Raw genomic sequence first — 18737 nt, 5'->3', positions numbered from 1 at the left:
TGAGTTTAGACCATCCATTTGCAGATTCAATTAATGCTAAGAAAAATAAATGGGAGAAGTTGCTGCTATGCCAAAACATTTATTCACTGCTCAATCAATCGTGCACGATGGGCTCGACAGCCCGAAGACTGTTTGCATTAGTTAAAGCCGATAGGCGCGTTATCCACGAGGGGGGAGTTCCGGGTGGACTGTTCAGGGCCGGGTCGTTGACCCGTGTCTCAATTACCAGGAACCGTCCTGCAAAAGTAGCCTACAGGAATCTTTTTTTTTTTTTTTTTCCAACAATATCTTTATTTGTTTTTCAAAATCTTTCCAATGACACAAAAATAAGAGTGCTCTTACATAAAAGGAAACATCAAGGGCCGCTCAATTATTGTCCAGCAATCGAATCATATTCTTTACAACTCAGATATTTATAAGATATCATAAAGCAACACTCAATTTAGGTTTAATGGGAAAAGGAAAGAGAAAAAGAAAGAAAAAATAAATAAATAAAACCCCAAACAAAACAAAAAAGTAACGAAAATCAAAACAACAAAGGTTTCTCTGTTTTTGAAAGGTTAGCCCAAAGTATTTCACCGTTGTGCTTAATTCAGAAATATAAACTCAAATATACAATTCACACAATAAAGAAATCAAGTATCAAAAGAAAAAAAATATTTAAGAACACTGCAGAGGATCACTAGTAGCTACGACTCATCCGCCCCACTCCCCACACTGCTTAAATCCACACTCTCCATAAATTCCATAAAAGGACCTCACATGTTTTGAAACAATGATAGTTTGCCCTTTATAATATAAGTGATCTTTTCCATAGGTAATGTTGTAGACAATTCCTTAATCCAGTTATTGAATTTTGGTTTGCTGGTTCTCTTCCATGATAGTGCTATGACTCTTTTTGCAAGCAGTAAACACAAATCCAGGGCAGTGATTATTTTTCTAGACACATGATGTCTATCAGGATATAAACCTGCCTACAGGCATCTTTACGGGGGAAAATCACGCAAACACAACTCACTTGGACCAGAAACTGATGACGTTATGATAGATGGGCAGACGAGTCGGTTCACGGCTTTAGAGGTCCGGGGGGTCTTTTTATCTCAATCCCTACGACCGCTGTGTTTGTTTTAAAAGAAGCAAACAAACATGCAAGTAGGATCCCTTGTTTACGTGTTTCTTTTTTTTTTAAATGTCCATTATTTTGCTGCAATTTCCTTTTCGTCTTCTTTTATGCTGCTGGCCGTTTGAGAACAGGAAAAAGGCGCTTTACCACCACCTCGTGGTCGGCTGCATCATTTGTTTGGTCGACGGTTCTTATGTGGCACTCTCACCGACTGAAGGCACTGAGGACTCGGTCAGTCCTGTTAAAGGTTCCTGTATGGAAACACTCCTAATTTAGAGCCTTTTGAGAACCTTGTTGAAAGTCAGGGACGGCACAACATGGACTTTTTTAAACATCTTTTACATTTCATAATGTACATAAAACGTTAACAGCTTTAATCGTTCCGCTTCTATGATCAATGAAAAGAAATGAATCAAGAAGCGCTGCTTCAGTCTTTTAAGTCAGAATCACTTTTAGGTTCACTGTTTTTCAACTAGGTGTTTGAATCTTAATATTTTATCCCCGGTGTAAATCTGTAATGAAGCCTTGTAGGGAGGAGTAATTCGATTACAAAAAATGATCGAGGAATTTTCTCTGCCTCGAGGAATCGTTTAATTTTGCAGCTCAAAGCAGGTATTTCGCCCGGACTACATTTAATGCGGCACAGCGCGCTGGAAAGGAAAGAGGCAGCGGATATGTTTGGTTTTTGTAACATGCCATGCTCAGGCATAGATATATATATTATATATCTATGTGCTCAGGCAGTCTGCAATGGCCCAGACGGGAGACACATGTAACTCAGTGCTTAACTTTTATTTTCAATCCACGCTATATTCCTCTGGTCCGTTCTCCTATATGTTCCCCCTCTAACCCGGTACATACAGAGGTTCCTCTAAACATATGTTCCCGCTACAGTTTTAACTAAAAGAAAAGGCAGAAAATGTCAGAAAAATAAAAACGTAATAAAGCTAGCTGGGTAGTTTTCAATTTTAGCTCTGTAGTCATTCATGGATAAAACAAGCAGCACTGGTATCTGGTGCTCCAATACAGCAGGTCTCATAATTTTATTTTGAACACTGCCAAAACTCAAAATCTTATACTTTAACTTAAAACTTAACTAGAACTTAAAATTTGCTTGACACAAATGAAAGTTCAATTGAAACACATGGGGAAAACACCTAACCTTTTAAGTGATGTGTGTTATCAGGTGTAATGACATTTTTAGGTTAGAAATAAGAAAATTTCTGGGTAAGATCCTTAGTTTTTTGAGTGAAGGCAGTGAATTTGGTCGACTGGTGTAAGTTCAGGGTTTTTAAATGCACAGCCATGAACCTACTGGATTATATAATTCAGTCTTAGTGATGTCAATTAACATCTAACATCTTATATTTATGTTTAGTTAAAGAGCAATTATAAATATACATGTTTTATCCGATTAATCGATGGAATTTTCAGTAGAATACTCGATTACTAAAATATTTGATAGCTGCAGCCCTAAAGCCTTGTTTGTTCTGTTTGTCTGATCAGGACAAGGCAGAGCAAGACGAGCCAGAGGAGCTGGACTTCATGTTCGACGAGGAGATGGAGCAGATGGACGGCCGTCGCAACACCTTCACCGACTGGTCGGACGAGGAGACGGACGGCGAACTCGACGACCAGGACGTTAACAAGATCCTGATCGTGACGCAGACGCCGCCTTACCTGAGGAAGCACCCGGGAGGCGACCGCACGGGTCACCACACGTCCCGCTCCAAGCTGACCAACGAGCTGGTCAAGGTGATCAACGACGGGCTCTTCTACTACGAGCAGGACCTGTGGGACGACACGTGCGATCCCGAGTACGCCACCATCAAGGTGAGGACGCCCGGCCGATGTCACACCGTGTCCTAACTGCAGGCGACGCGAACGAGCGTCAGGGTCAAAAACAATTCCATAGCTTTATTTTCTTTTGGACTGTCCAAACTGACTGCGAGTTTGTAGCTGGACTTTTGTCGGACGCCCTGCTTCTATTTTCTTCCTGTCGCTCGCGTTGAAAGCCGGTTGAAAGCGCTGTAGGAAACAGTCATTTCAATACAAGAACCTCAATAAAGTGGCAGCTGCTGGAAGGAGATCGCCAGGGAGCTGGAAGATTCTGATAAGATAATAAGATATGATAATAATAGGATAATATTACTTTCTGCCACTTTATTGAGGTTTTTGTAGTGAAATGAGGAGGTATCATAGAGATAACTTCTCATTTCAACTAACTGGATCAGCCGTTCCTCATCCGTGACTGTTTCCTACCAGTGTTATAATAGTTTTGAGTTTTTCATTTTAGTTTAGTTTTATTTCGTTTACACTTTTTCTTCTTCAATTCAGTTAGTTTTAATTCGTTTTTAGTGTGGGTTTGCTAGTTTTTATTCGTTTTTATATTTTCAAAAATGCGTAGTTTTAGTTTTAGTTTTGACGTCACGGACCGTGAGGCGTTAAGGTGCCGTAGCTGCCAGTTGGAGATAAACGGCCAGAGCGGAATAAATTGATTGTACCAAGAGGCTTATATTGACAGGGACGAAAACGGAGGAAATTATATCTATAATTTCAGTTCGTTTTAGTTCGTTTTCTAAAAACGCAATATAGTTTCAGTTAGTTATCGTTTTTGTCTTTTAATTTTTTTTAAAGTTTTTATTTATTTCAGTTAGCGAAATAGTTTTTTCAATTTTAGTTTTTGTTATTTCGTTCGTTTTCGTGAACGATAATAACTCTGTTTCCTACAGCGCTTTCAACCGGCTTTCAACGCGAGCGACAGGAAGAGAATAGAAGAACATTTAAATATCACAATATCAAGCTTGTTTTCTGTTTAGAAAGTACAAACGTAGGAAGATTACAAGTACTCACCCATCTTTTACTTGTCTCTTTACTCTTTTAGGAGTTATTTTAGGAGTTTCTTTCAGGAGCGCACGGGCAGGTAGTGCGGTGAATAAAGGCTGATTTATGGTTCCGCGTAAAATCGACTGCGTAGGTTACGCGGCGACGCGCACAGTTCGGTGCGTGCGTCGCGTAGCCTACGTCGTAGGACCTGCGTTGGTGTAACGAGGAACCATAAATCAGCCTTTTAAAAAGCGAGTTTCAGCTGTCAATCAAAATAACGTGGGGGCCGATAACGCGTTCAGTGTGGACAGAGAGCGTCCGATGCCACGCAGTGCGACGCGATAGTCGGACGCTCGCGTGCAGTTAGGACAGGCTGTCAAACGGTAAAGAGCTGTGGGAGACGCAGACCTCCGACCGCTCCCCGGCTGCAACGGTTGTTGGAGGCATTTCTCTCCACATCTGGACGACGAGTCGGCCCTTTCTCCTTCGGTTGGAGCCTTTTCTGGATACGGAACCGAAACAGAGCAGAACGTCACTTTTTTGTGTCGTTTTTTTGTTGTCATTGCGGCTCATTGTTGCATTGTTGAACTCTTTGTGGGGCCTTCGCGTGCTCGCCGACACAAATCCAGCAGCATGTGGAACAGAAGTGGCTCGTCTATAAATAGACCCCACACGCGGGGCCGATGGGCTGCAGGGGGGAGACAAAGATGGAGGACACTTGCTGGAGCCGGACGGCGAGCGTGAGTCCCACCTGATGGTCTTTAGAGAGGAGGAAGCTCCGTACACGAGCCGGGACAAAACCGCCTCGGGGGGCACGTTTGTGGAAGGTTCAGGCTGTGTGTGTGTGTGTGTGTGTGTGTGTGTGTGTGTGTGTGTGGATGTAAAGGTGGTGGGTGGCGCGGGTCGTGTCAGAGCAGTCGGAGGCGTCAGATATGAGGCTCAAATGAGTGTTTTTGGCTGCCATGTTTTGCTGCTGCATGTCGGTGTCCAAACTGCTGCAGATGAGGTCTGTGGACATAGTCGTGTCCTTCACCCTCCATGGGTTTTCTTCCACTCTCTAGGGTTAGATTATTATTGTCATGTTTCTTATTCCCAGTATTGTGAAGGTTGTAATAGTTATGCTCTTCATCAGCCCCCTTTATCATCTGCTTATACCAAACAATGACCTTATTAAAACTGTGTTTGTGTTTTACAGCAAGAGGTGGAGAACTTCAAGAAGGTCCACCTGATCACCCGCGAAGAGTTCGACTGCTTAACCCCTGAACCCCCCGTCGACCCCAACCAGGAGGTTCCCCCCGGCCCCCCGCGGCCCCAGCAGAGTAAGGACACACACACGCAGGATGTTACGTTAACATACCGTGTTTTCTGGACTATAAGCCGCTACTTTTTTCATAAGTTTTCAACCATGCAGCTTATACAAAGGTGCGGCTATTCTGTGGACTTTTCTTCCACCGCTCGGGGCGCTTTATATTACCGGAACTAGAATCAAAACTAAGACAAAATAAATGCAAAGAAGAATACACTACTACTTCTTCTTTAGCAGATAGAAGTAGGTAAAAGCAGATTTCAAACAGATAAATAGATAAATAAATACCGGTTATTTTCTCTTGGTTCTGTCCCGTTTTGATCAGCAAAATTGCTGCCGTGTTAAAAGACACTGTTAGGAAAGGATCTATTTAGGTACAAACATGTACATCATTTACAGTTCAAAATCCTTCTGTACATGTAGTAAATATCTAATCTAACAACATAAATATCTGCGGCTTGCATATCTTTTTTTTTTTTTTAAATAGAGCGGATGCGGCTTGTATGCAGGTGTGGCTTAAAGTCCAGAAAATACGGTAACTGGGTGCAGCGTATTTGTCCTAATAAGTTGTTTTCTTATCTGTGGACGTATCGATCGGCGTGAATACTCTTCATTTCTCAGCTTTAGTTTCAGCATTCATTCTGATAAGATTTCATTTTCTTTTTAATCTTACGTCTATAATCACAAAAACCTGCTCAACATTGAAGTTGTCTTTCGTTTTGGATCATTTGTGACATTTTGGAAGTTTATATTAAGACTTCAAATCTTCGATTAGATTTTAATCAGCGTTTAGTCGCTCCAGAGGACAGAACTGTAAATAAGGTGTACGACAACGTTTCTTCCATACGTGTGAATCCAAGTAAGATGTTTTTCTGATGAAGATGAAGCTTGGAAGAGTTTGTCAGGTATTTCTGCTCGTGTGTCTGTAGTTTGACTCCGGGTCTGAGAGAGTTTGAGTTCTGAAGATGAAAAATCATCTAAAAACAAGAAAAGAAGTTGTAGAAACCTCCGTAATGACTCTGTTTGCTTGGGTGTTCGGGTTGTTTCCAGCTTTGCTTTTTAAACAAGTAAACTTAATTAGAAAGGCAATTTTCACTAAAAACAATCAGGGAGTGCAGAAACAAAGATTAAATAACAAAATTAACACAAGTTAGGACACTTGTTTCAGAGTTTGATTTACGAGCGTTAAAAATAACTTAAAGATCTCTAAATCCATTTTCTTAAACTCGGTCATCTGTAGGGTTCAGGTTTTTCTGCTCGCTCTTGCTCGTCATCACAGCGACGAGGAAACGAAGCCGTCAGCTCGCTGGTGAGACCTGAGATCTCCGGCGTCCACCAGTTTGTTCACGGCGTCTGAGACGAGTCCAACCATTTGAACCTTTTCATCACCAGCTCCATCAGTTTACTACAAATATAAAAAAGAACAGAGAACTTCTACAGTTGTTTTAATTTCCCTGCCGTCGCCCCACGCTTGCTGGACGTTTTATGTTTTAGAGCAGTGATCCCCAACCCCCGGGCCGCGGCCCGGTACCGGGCCGCGGGTCATTTGGTCCCGGGCCGCACCCTGGCTGCGGAGTGACGTCCCGCTGACACACAGATGTGCTGTAGAGGTGATGAGCTCGTCATGTCTCTTCTCTGACTCAGTATCGCTGGAGAGAACTTTCACAACTCTGATCTCAGCATTGAAGCAGTGATGTCCAGATGAAGGGAGGGTGGTCTAGATCAGGGTTCGGCATCCTAAAATGTTGAATGAGCCAAATTGGACCAAAAACACAAAAAGAAAATGTCTGGAGCCGCAAAGAAATGAAAAAGTTGTGCCTTAGAATGAAGGCAAGCGGGGGAAGATTTTTTTTCATTATGCACTTCGAGAAAAAAGTCGAAATTTCGAGAAAAAAGTTGAAATATCAAGATTAATGTTGAAGTAATCTTGAGAAAAAAGTCGAAATGTCGAGAAAAAAGTCGAAATTTTGTGAAAAGTCTAAATGAAAAAAGTCAAAATGTCAAGAAAAAAGTTGAAATGTTGAGAAAAAAGTCTAAATGTCGAGATTAAAAAGGAAAGGAAAAAGGGAGAAAAAAAGCAAAAAAAAGGAAATAAAAGGTCAAACATTTTTGAAAATGCTTTGAAAAGGGGGGGGGGGGGGGGGGGGGTGCTCTAGATCAGGGGTCTGTAGAATTCCCGACTGATGATGGTTGACTCTCAAACTGATGGTTCACAATGTTTTTATTCCTTGGATGTAAATACACTGCAAACACACCGTAAGAGCTATAGAGGAATAAAATAAAGTTAGTCTTTCTACATTCATATAAGTTTAATTTAACTTAAATACAGACCGACACGGCTGCTCGCTCGGTCGGCAATAAAGCTACCGTTAACACAATACATGAGCGACCAAACTCAAACTGGACATAAATACGGCATAAAATTTGCACAAATCCTCATCAGCAAGTGCTTTTTGTGTCAGTAAGGCTCCACTTAAGCATCAAGACACTAGTTTAGTCTTGCAGACAAACTTTCTACTGCCGTTAAACTTTTACCGTTAAAGTCCGAAGCGCCGGATGTTTAAGAGGTCTCGGCGATACGCCTTCAAAATAAAAGCACTAAATATCGGTGTCCAATAACAAATAAAATAAAAGCCTGGCTTTAAATAATGTTAATGAGACATAAAAACATAAAAACACATTTATAGAAATACTCATATTAAAGGTAATTTACAATTTCCATTATTTCATTTTATTTTTTCGAAAATTATGTTTTATTATTATTCATTATTATTATTACTATAGCGAAAATACCACAGTTTTTAGTGCCGATCTTGTCATTTTATTTAGTTTTTATCAGCTACACCTTTTAGATTGGGCCGTGATAATATTGTCAGACATTAAACCGGTCCGCGGTTCAGAAAAGGTTTGGACTAGTGTTTTAGAGTATTACATTTAAAGGATTGTACATTTCGAGGAGTCTATGTCTGAGCTCATGTTTCCCCCTCGTGTCTTTAGTCCCCACAGACGCTCTGGCGAACAAACTCTTCGGCGCCCCCGAGCCTTCCTCGATAGCTCGCTCGCTGCCCACCACCGTGCCTGACTCGCCAAGCTACCGCAGTGCCCGGACGCCGCGCACGCCTCGCACCCCTCACCGGAAGGACGCCACCATGACGCCGCGCTTCTACCCGGTGGTGAAGGAGGGTCGGCCCGTCGACGCCAAGGTAAGCCGGCCGGACAGCGAGGAAGGCGCCGGCGCCGGTCGCTTCTCCGCCCGCCGTGTTTATTCACCTGCTCCGTGTCGCTGCAGACTCCCCGGAAGAGGAAGACCCGGCACAGCTCCAACCCGCCCATGGAGTGCCACGTAGGCTGGGTGATGGACTCCCGAGAGCACCGCTCCCGCACCACGTCCGTCAGGTGAGACCTCGCGATGCAGATCACACTTGGGGCCAGTCCCAATACACCCCCTACTTTCTACCACTAGCCCTCCCTCACTACCACTACCCCTAAAAAAGAAGGGACAGATTTTAGGGCACTTGAAATCTTCCCAGGGCCCTGTCCCAATACTCCCACTACTCCTACTTTCAGCACCACCACTAAAATCAGGAAGCTGAGAGCCAAAAGCTGTTTTAATTTCAGCTGTAGCGCTGTTAATATGCCACTTAAGTTTTAATATTTTTTCAGGAGTAAAAGTAACCGTTAAGATCCCCAACCTGGGCTCAGTTTATCCAAATAACGCCTGTTAAGAAATTTGAAACTTATGTTTTCGGCGATGAGAAGAGCCGCCGGCTCGGAGCAGCAGCAGCTCACGTACAGACGTGATCGCCAGGTCAACCTGCGCCGTCGTCCCGGGGAGAAACCTGCAGCTCTGTGGAGAATTACCGCTGGCTGAAATAAATCATTTAGGAAAATAAATGTTGGTTTAATAGATAAAATCTAACAGTTGTAGCTACGCCTGTTAAGAAATTTGCTCCGAAAATTTCGAGATTTCTGCCTGCCGGCTCGGGAGCTGATTTATGGGTCCGCGTTAAATCGACGCAGATCCTACGGCGTAGGGTACGGCGCACGTCGCCGCGTAACCTACGCCATAGGCTCTGCGTTGGTGTAACGCGGAACCATAAATCAGCCTTTATTCTGGCGAGGTTTGAAAAATAATTCGCAACAACGGGCAAACGAGTGATTATGTACATTCACTGAGTGAATATTATGAAAGTAAAATATATATTTCTCGCTAGAAATGTAATCAAAACGCATTTTTATGCAGAAACCAACTCAAAATATTGATTTTATTCACTAAAAAGTAAGAAATGGACGCCATGGTTTTTTGGGTTTTTTTTATGATTCAGTCCGCAAATGACGACGAAAAGCCTTCTGGGAAATTTTTCTGGCCCTAGTTCAGCTAGTGAGCATCAGAAATCCCTCGATCCGTAGGGACAGATTCATAGCCACTACACTCATTTTCCCCACCTCCATTAGGTGAAAAGAGGAATTGGGACACCACTACCCTCACGGGAACGCGCAAAATTTAGGGGTAGGGATGAAAACTAGGGGAAGTGGGAGTATTGGGACAGGGCCTTGATCTGTGCGTGATCAGGACTGAAGCGCGCAAACCCTTTCCACTAGGATCCCCTCTGAGGACTTTAGTAAATGTAACATTCTTGTCTTTCCGTCTCTGCTGTATTAACAAATTATATAACGAACAACGAGGAAAACATAGGTTTAAAATGCAGGAAATATGAGTGGTGTGAGGTTGACTGTACAGGGCTCCAGACTAACTTTTTTCACTAGGAGCACAGTAGCCCCTAACTGAAAATTTTTAGGGGCACAATCAGAAATTTTAGGAGCGCACATCGTTTATCGACACGCTAACCAAATGTTTACATTTCTACTACATTTCAGTGTATTAGTAATACGTATTTCATAATAGATTAATGAATTACCACAATGTGCTGTTTCAAATGCAGTGTTACATTTTATTGTGCATTTTTAAAGATGCCGCAACATAAAGTAAACTGACAGCAGCATTGCTGTCATTATATATAAAAAAAACATACATTCACATGATAAAAAAAGTGCTTGGTAACAAAGTGCTTAGTAACCTTTCAGCCATGAATTTAACTGTTAAACACAGTACTTAACAAATGTACAAATATTGGGGGTACTGGCCAATAACATTTCCCTACTTGTGTCTTTACTAAAACCCTGAACTTACACCAGTCGACCAAATTCACTGCCTTCACTCAAATAACTAAGGATCTTACCAAGAAATATTCTTATGTCTAACCTAAAAATGCCATTACACCTGATAACACACATCACTTAAAAGGTTAGGTGTTTTTCCCACGTGTTAAAATTTAACTTTCATTTGTGTCAAGCAAATTTTAAGCAGTGTTCAAAATAAAATTATGACACCTGCTGTATTGGAGCACATTTTCTTTTAGTTAAAACTGTAGCGGGGACAGATGTTTAGAGAAATCTATGTATGTACCGGGTGAAGGCTGATTTATGGTTCCGCGTTACAACAACGCAGAGCTCTGCGTCGATTTAAGGCGGAACCATAAATCAGGCTTTAGAGGGGGGACATATCGGAGAACAACCAGAAGAATATAGAGTGGATTAAAAATAAAAGTTAAGCACTGAGCTACATGTGTCTCCCGTCTGGGCCATTGCAGACTCATTGCCTGAGCATGATGTTACTAAAACCAAACATACCCGCCGCCTCTTTCTTCTAACTTTATGTGCGCGCCGCGGCGGCAGCGGGTTGTGTCGCATTAAATGTCGTCCGGGCGTAATACCTGCTTTGAGCTGGTGAAATTAAACGAAAAAAAAATAAAAAATAAATAGATCCCCCAACTCATTCCCTTTCACACTCATTGGCCTGCAAATATGGGGGTTCATTGAGGCACTCCTTCCACGTTTAACGTGTAAAAAAAAAAAAAACTGGCAAATTTACTGGTCGCACGTGTGCGAGTGGACATGAAATTCAGTCGCACATACTCAAATTTTGGTCGCAAAATGCGAGCATTTGGTCGCAGTCTGGAGCCCTGCTGTATAATCTCTGCAACCTTGCATTAGTGAACGCATCACAGCGATGTGGAACAGGCTGGATCGCTCTCTGAGAAAACATTTATAATTTGTGTTTTGATTGTACGATTAACCTCTGATTTTCCATCCGCCCCTCTCAGCTCGAACGCCAGCCCATCGGAGGGCACCCCTGCCCTGGGCAACATCGGCTGCACCCCCCAGTCCCTCCCCAAATTCCAGCACCCATCACACGAGCTGCTCAAGGAGAACGGCTTCACGCAACACGTTTACCACAAGTACCGCCGACGCTGCCTCAACGGTACATCCCCACCTCGCACTGCTAAAACGCTCTCCTCCGACTCGTTCGCTCAACTCTGACGACTAACTCCTGTCTCTCCTCCACCGACGCAGAGCGGAAGCGGCTGGGAATCGGCCAGTCCCAGGAAATGAACACGCTCTTCCGTTTCTGGTCGTTCTTCCTGCGGGATCATTTCAACAGAAAGATGTACGAGGAGTTCAGACAACTGGTGGTAGAAGACGGGATAGAGGGTTACAGGTAAGCAGTCTGTGGAGACGTTTGGACTCCATTGTTGATTACAGTCACGTTGATTGACAGTCTTATCTTCAGTACTCGAGTTGAGTAGGGATGAGGGGGGATGGCATCCCCCCTGTAAAACTGCCATCCCCCCTTTCCATCCCTTATGTCATTTCATCAATGAATGTGGTTTTACTGCTATTTCAACATTTAGAGTCATCACCAGAAAAATAACACCAGAACAATAACTTATTTGACAATTTTCACCTGTCTCAAGTAAATTTTCACTTGAAATAAGTAGAAAAATCTGCCAGTGGGACAAGATTTATCTTCTTATTACAAGCAAAAAAATCTTGTTCCACTGGCAGATTTTTCTACTTATTTCAAGTGAAAATCTACTTGAAACAGGTGAAAATTGTTGTTTTTTCCAGTGATGAGTCTTGTTTTAAGTGTAAAGAGATTTCTTTTACTAAAATGAGACATTTTAACTAGAAATAAGACACATATTCTTGTTAAGATTTTGAGTTTTTGCAGTGATCCATTTTACTTATCCTGTGAAGGACAGAGTCATATTGATAAGTTCAGAAAACAGTTTTTTATTGTTGTGTTTTGATGTATTTGATGTAAGCCCAGTGGATATTTAAAGCTTACAGAAGGCTGCATTTAACTGCTGTTATGTCGTTCCTGCAGTGTTTCTGCAGGTGTTTTGGTCAGTGCTATTATTTGTAATATATTATATAATTTGTAATCAGCACAAATTATCTGTCCCCGTATGATAAAATCCACCATCCCCCCTGATTTATTTTTTTTGTTTTACAACTCGAGTACTGCTTATCTCTGATAGTTGACGTGGTATGAATTGTACATCAGGAAGGATGTTCTGAGGGTCATGTGATCTCCTTGCAGCTCTAGGCTTCATTTATAGCTCCAAAAATGCTTCTAATCTGCTGCTTCTGATGGTATTTTAGTTGCTGTTCTCTTCCAAGCACCAAAATTAAAGTTTCCCCCTCTTCAGCAAACATTGGCTGACCTCAAATCTGGACGAAACTGACATGAGAGAAATAGCTGTTACGATCCGGACTGGTTTGTGTCCAGGTTCCAGTCTCAGCCTGAGTTTCTGTGTTGCAGGTATGGTTTGGAGTGTTTGTTCAGGTACTACAGCTACGGCCTTGAGCGGAAATTCAGGCCAGACATCTTTAAGGACTTCCAGGAGGAGACCGTCAAAGACTACGAGGCTGGTGAGGAAGCATGACACACTCTGCACACACGAGAGGAGGGGAAAGTCAACCGTTTCATCAGTAGAGATGTCCCCTCAGCCGCAGGCTCCCGAGCAGGAGTGAGCTTGAGAATCAGGCGATGACTTGAGGTCTACATGAGACAATAGCAACCCGGGAACCAAACTGGTCTCTGAACCTGGTTCTGTAAAGAAAACACAGTTTTAAACAGATTTAAGGTTTCAAACGTCTAAAAAAGACATGATTCAGTGAGACGTTCAGGTGCTCAGGTTACCGTGTCATTGCAGACCCAGGTTAGAGTTCATATCTCCAGCCGCCTCATCTTTATCCCCCACCGAAGTCAGACTTGGGCTCCTGCTGAAGGCCAGCTGGGTAGAGCAGGAAACCTAAATTTAAAGTATTCAATGTAAGCGACAGCTCTTTACGTTAGCCTCTAAAATCTAAAAACCACACCCGGATCAATGCTGAACCCCGCCATGTGATAGAGGGATCCCAAACAGCTGTTTGGTTTCTTCAGTTTCACTGTCTGTGCAGTTTGAAGGCCGTTCCCACACGGGATTCATGATGAGAGTGTCGCGCTGGCAGCTGTGCAGCCGACTGGACGTTTGTCTGCTCTCATGTGGCTCAACATTTATTGACTGAATTTGTGTCCAAAACACATTTTTACGATGTTTGTGAAGCTGCATACCAGTTTCAAAAAAGGCACCCCTGGTGGAGGAGATTCCCCAGAGCTGAGACACTATTATAAAGGGAGTAGTGATAATCTGACCAAATCGGGTCGCTCCTTTTCGGTAAGAAATGATGCCAGCTGGTACTACGGACATGACTGAACCTTTCTCTGTTGCAGGTCAGCTTTACGGACTGGAGAAGTTCTGGGCCTTCCTCAAGTACTCCAAAGCCAAGACCTTGGAGATCGACCCTAAGCTGCAGGAGCACCTGAGCAAGTTCAAACGCCTGGAGGATTTCAGAATCGACGTAAGTGAAGTCGCCCGGATAACAGAAGCCCTTTCTGGTGCGGCTGCAAAGCCCTGAAAACATTTATCTTCACACGCCTGTCAAGAGATTCATGCTTAGAGATAAATATAGAGATAGATAAATATAGAACACTAATATAAATTATCTTGATATTAAATATCCAACTGTCTAAATTATGCTGTCCTCACTCGTGAGTGACCACATTTATTTTCTTCTCTTCTTTGTTCATTTTCTTTTTTTTGTTTGTTCATTTCGTTTTCTTCTTATTAGTATCTTTTTTCCTTTTCTGTAGTTTGTCTTTTGTTGAAAAGGATAGGCAAAATAAGCCATGAGGCTTCAGCCTATACCTTTTTTTTGGTAAAAAGAAAAAAAGGAAATGTGTGTATATATGTACACACACACACACACACACACACACACACACACACATATATATATATATATATATATATATATATATATATATATATATATATATATATATATATATATATATATATATATTAGTGCTGGGCGGGATACCGGTGTTTATTTTTCTTATGATATGAATTTTTCATATACCGTAATACCGGTGAGTATGTACAGTAGCGTACACAACGTTGGGAACGCCGCGCCGCTGGACACTGTTTGTGAGGGGACTGTTTAGCAGTAGTGATGCACCGATTGTTCGGTAACCGAAATTGTTCGGCCGAAAATGGCAAAAAAAACACTTTCGGGTTTCGAATAAGTGGGAAAAAAACCGAACAATTAATAACGGCGTTGTAATATAAGGAAATAGACACCACAAACATAAATCGTTGGCCAACCAAAAAGTAACCACATAAGAATTTTGACATTCACCAGGAGGTGTAACCAAAACAACATAATGCTGGGAAATTAAAAAATGTTCAGTTATTTATGTTCAATAAATATTTTCTACCTTGTAATTTTCTAAAAGATGTTTTTCTTTGAAAAGCATGCCTAAATCAAATTTATTTGATTTATGCATCCTCCTCATGACAGTAAAATAGGCCATTCTAAGCCAATTTACTGCAGCAATTCCTTTCCAAATCATTAGAAAATGTGGTTAACACCCAGTTGTGCATGAAAAAAAAATACCGTGATATACCGTGAAACCGATATAATTTTGAAAAATGCCGTGATATAAATTTTTGGTCAGCACTACATATATATATACACATACACACACACACGCACAACTACAGTCACTCTATTGTAAATTTTTTTGACATTCTTATATTTATATATTTTTTTTGTACATAACGGGACATGCCCCATTTATCTGTTAATTTTTTTTTTTTCTATTTTATTTCTTATTCTATTTTATATTTTCAACGTCTTGCTGCTCAGTTGTCTTGCAATTGCCCCTCGGGCAGTTTTCTGAATCTGAATCTGTAAATGACCAAAACAAAATAAACTAAACTAAACATTTCGTTCCAGCCGCCTATGGAGGAAGGACGCCGCAGGAGACACTCGTCCAGCGGGGACGGCCGTCGCCGGCACCCCTCCCTGCCCTCCAGCCGCCCCCACAGCCAGGCCGGCGGAGGCCCCGCCCCCGGCGCCAAGGACGAGGCCAAACCCGTGAGCCTGAAGGCCCCCGGCCCCGCTGCTGACCCCGCACCAGATGCCAAAACACCCAAGTAGCTCCACAGCTGAACGCCACACGGATCGGCTCGCCCACGCCTGCAAGTCGCCAGTTCTCACCACCGGAGGAGGAGGAGCCTGCAGCTCTTCACTCAAGCATGACTTTCCCCCGCCCACTTATTTTGTTCACTCTTAGCTTGTTTTATCGATTACTTTTAATTTTTTTTAAGAGTTTTTTTAATTAGGCAGAAAATGATGAAGATTAAAACTTTTTGTTCACCAGTCCAAACAATGGATAGTGAAGTTTTTTTGGTCCAAGTTCCCCCCACCCCCGCCTCTCTCGGTCACTGGGACCCTCCTCTTCGATTGTCACCATTTTGCTGATTGAAAGATATTAGATTCCTCACCTATACTTTAAATTAAAGATCTTTTCAGCATGTGGTGGTCGATCTAAACTGAGCACCTGGGGAAAAAAAACAAACAAAAAAAACCAACCCTGCTTGCGGCCTGCTGGAGGCCGCGCAGCTTCTGACATCCAGCCGGACCAAAGTGGTTTGGAGCGAGTGACTGACATTTCCACCTGCAGGAGTGCTTTCAGTCCCGGGGCTGAAATTAAGAATATTTGATTTTACTTTACGGCTAGAGATTGAGGGGGAAATCAGAAAAATAACCAAATGGTTACAAAAAAAAAAGACTTGTTTCAACCCCTCATAGTGGACAAGATTATTGAAAGTTGCCTTATTTAATGGTTTTACTGCTTCTAACTTGTGCCCGCCACCTTATTGTTGATTGTACAGCATCAAAGTCACCGTTTATCTCGTCGCTGTTTTCCAGCAGAGGCCACTAGAGGGAGCTGTCTGCCAAACTGTCCTCCAGACCCCCCTCACCGCTCTCCCTCGTCTTCTCTGAACTGTCTTCCAAGCAACATGCAGTCTGTTACGACCCCCCTCATTCTTCCCTGCGTTTGCAACTTTTTTTCTTTTTTTTTTTTGTGCTGAGAGCTGATGGACGTTTTCCCCCTAACCTCCCAAAAAAAAGAGAGAAAATACACTTGAGTGGAAGCGAGAATCCCACGTGATCTCCTTTTTTTTTCTGCTTGATTCTTCCTCCACCTCCCCCGTCAGACGACCTGCATCCATCCGTTAGACATCCATCCATCAGTCGACGATCAGCGGCGCTTACAGGACTGGAATCACCGATCTGGATTACTTGAAGAGGCGACGGTTGCGAGGAAAGGCCGACGCTTCCCGAGGCTCGGAGGTCGGAGATCGCTCGGGCCTCGCCTCGCCGCTTTGCCATTTCACACATCAGTTACAGGCATGAACACTAACGAGTGTGGTCAGGTACAGATGTAGCAGCGTGACCAAGCTGGACACGGCTGGACGGCTCGCCGTGGACACACCCGGTCATCCTGCAGTCCGCCGCGTTGATGATGATGATGAAAGCCGCTCTCCAACTCTAGAACTGATATCACATCCTCCTCTAATGTAAATGTGAATTTGACAGATGAGAAATGATCACAGCTCCCTTCTACGTTTTATTGTTTATAGAGAAGATTATATATTTGCCTTACATGTGTATGTACTCTAACTTTTTTCTTTTTTTTTTTTTTTAACCATTATCTTTTAATGCGTTTTTAATTTCATTTTATTCAGCATTTCTAGTGCTGTTCTGCTGGAGGCGAGGTTTGTTTAAACGTTGAGTTCAGAGATGGGGATGAAGTTGACATAAAAGGGAAAGTTGATATCAGGGCTTCAGGAGGAAAAGAAAATCTTTAAACTTGTTGAAGTGTTTCATGTTGAAATTAGGATTATTTTTTTTAACCCATTTACATGAAAAGATATTTTGCCAAGACGTGAGCAACATTTGCAACTACAAACTGGTAACACACTGATAAATGTACCAAAATCGTCAGCTTCCAACTTTTATTCAAATGTTATTATGGAGAAAGTGTGAAAATGTATAAAAGTTTTTGAAGTTTGGGGTTTAAAATTGAACGGGAGGTTCATAAAGTTCCGGAGAAATTCTTTCGAAAAGTCTTAAACGTGAAGTGAAACGACCTCTTTACATTCTGCAGTATTGTATTTTCTCTTCCCTTTCAAGTGAAAGTGTCTGAAAGTGGAAACCTGGTGTTTTTAGACAAAACTGTGCCTGTATCTTTCAGTCTGTCCGGTGCTTCACATCGCCCCGTCTGTTCGTGTTCATCCCCTAAATTCAGCGTTGTTTGACATGAAAATGCAAATCCCTTTTTTTTTTTTTTCTTTTTTGTTCCCACTTTTTGATCCCCTGTTGGCTCCTTCCTGGGAAACGTTTTTGGAGGATTACAGTCGATGCATCAACCTGTTTACCGGGCGGAAACGTAAGCGCTACTAAATATTCCCCCCCCAAAAAAATGCCACTTTTTTTTCCCAAAACCAGTGAAGCCTTTGAGGGAGCAAGCTGGCATGTGGCCAAGATGGACCTCTCTCTGCTCGGACAGTCACACGACGCTCCCTCCAATGGGATCATCACCTGTCTGTGGATATCTGTCGGGACTCGAGTGATTTGGGAGTTTAAGGCCTTCTTTATCAGCGTTGATTTGCTGCTAGCTGTCCACACAAACTCTAGGGGCGCCGCCTCGCTTCATCAAGCTTGACAAGGACAGCGGAAGAAGGACGAGGCGCACGGAAAAGAGTGATGGAGCTTTGATGTTGCTCAGAGGAATATGGCTGTCTATGATGTCTGGAGACTGATAAAAAAGACAAAAAAAATTATAAAAAACACCAACAAAAAAAGACAAATTCCATAAAGCCATATGAATAAGAAATAACTGTATATGAACCATTAAACTAGTTCATTACAATATCCTTAGGCTTATCATGAGCAAAAAAAAAAAAAGAAAATGAGGAAAAAAAGGAACAAAAAATATATAAAATGGAAAAAATGTAAAATACTTGAATGAGATCTTGTATTATAACATTTAATATTCATAATATCTTGCTTTGTAGGCTGATGTGATTCGCTATTAGTGTTATTTGTAATTTGTAGTAATTATTCTTTTCCTTTAATAAAGAAAAAAAAAACACAAAATGGACAAAAAAACCTCAAAACATAAGTTCCCGTGTGATTATTTCTGATGTGGGGTCGAAGAGGAGCCGCTGGGGAACAAAA

The 18737-nt window shown here is 42.2% G+C and overlaps 1 protein-coding gene across 4 annotated transcripts in view; it reads left to right on the top strand.

Moving 5' to 3' along the window:
- larp1 (La ribonucleoprotein 1, translational regulator) overlaps window positions 1–18664 on the top strand; it is a 71790-nt gene extending 53126 nt beyond the window's left edge. For all 4 annotated transcript variants that reach the window (XM_061740563.1, XM_061740560.1, XM_061740561.1 and 1 more), the window contains exons 13-21: window positions 2630–2956; window positions 5145–5268; window positions 8253–8458; window positions 8545–8651; window positions 11420–11577; window positions 11670–11814; window positions 12922–13031; window positions 13876–14003; window positions 15444–18664. In XM_061740563.1, coding sequence (XP_061596547.1) covers window positions 2630–2956; window positions 5145–5268; window positions 8253–8458; window positions 8545–8651; window positions 11420–11577; window positions 11670–11814; window positions 12922–13031; window positions 13876–14003; window positions 15444–15647 — 1509 coding nt within the window. In that variant the 3' untranslated portion in view covers window positions 15648–18664. The remainder of the gene's footprint in view (window positions 1–2629; window positions 2957–5144; window positions 5269–8252; window positions 8459–8544; window positions 8652–11419; window positions 11578–11669; window positions 11815–12921; window positions 13032–13875; window positions 14004–15443) is intronic.
- The last annotated feature ends 73 nt before the right edge of the window (window positions 18665–18737 follow it).

The sequence above is a fragment of the Cololabis saira genome, chromosome 14, assembly GCF_033807715.1.
Source record: "Cololabis saira isolate AMF1-May2022 chromosome 14, fColSai1.1, whole genome shotgun sequence".
NCBI classification, from domain to species: domain Eukaryota; kingdom Metazoa; phylum Chordata; class Actinopteri; order Beloniformes; family Belonidae; genus Cololabis; species Cololabis saira.
Note: the sequence above shows the minus strand (reverse complement) of the source record. Positions and strands in the feature narration are given on the sequence as shown.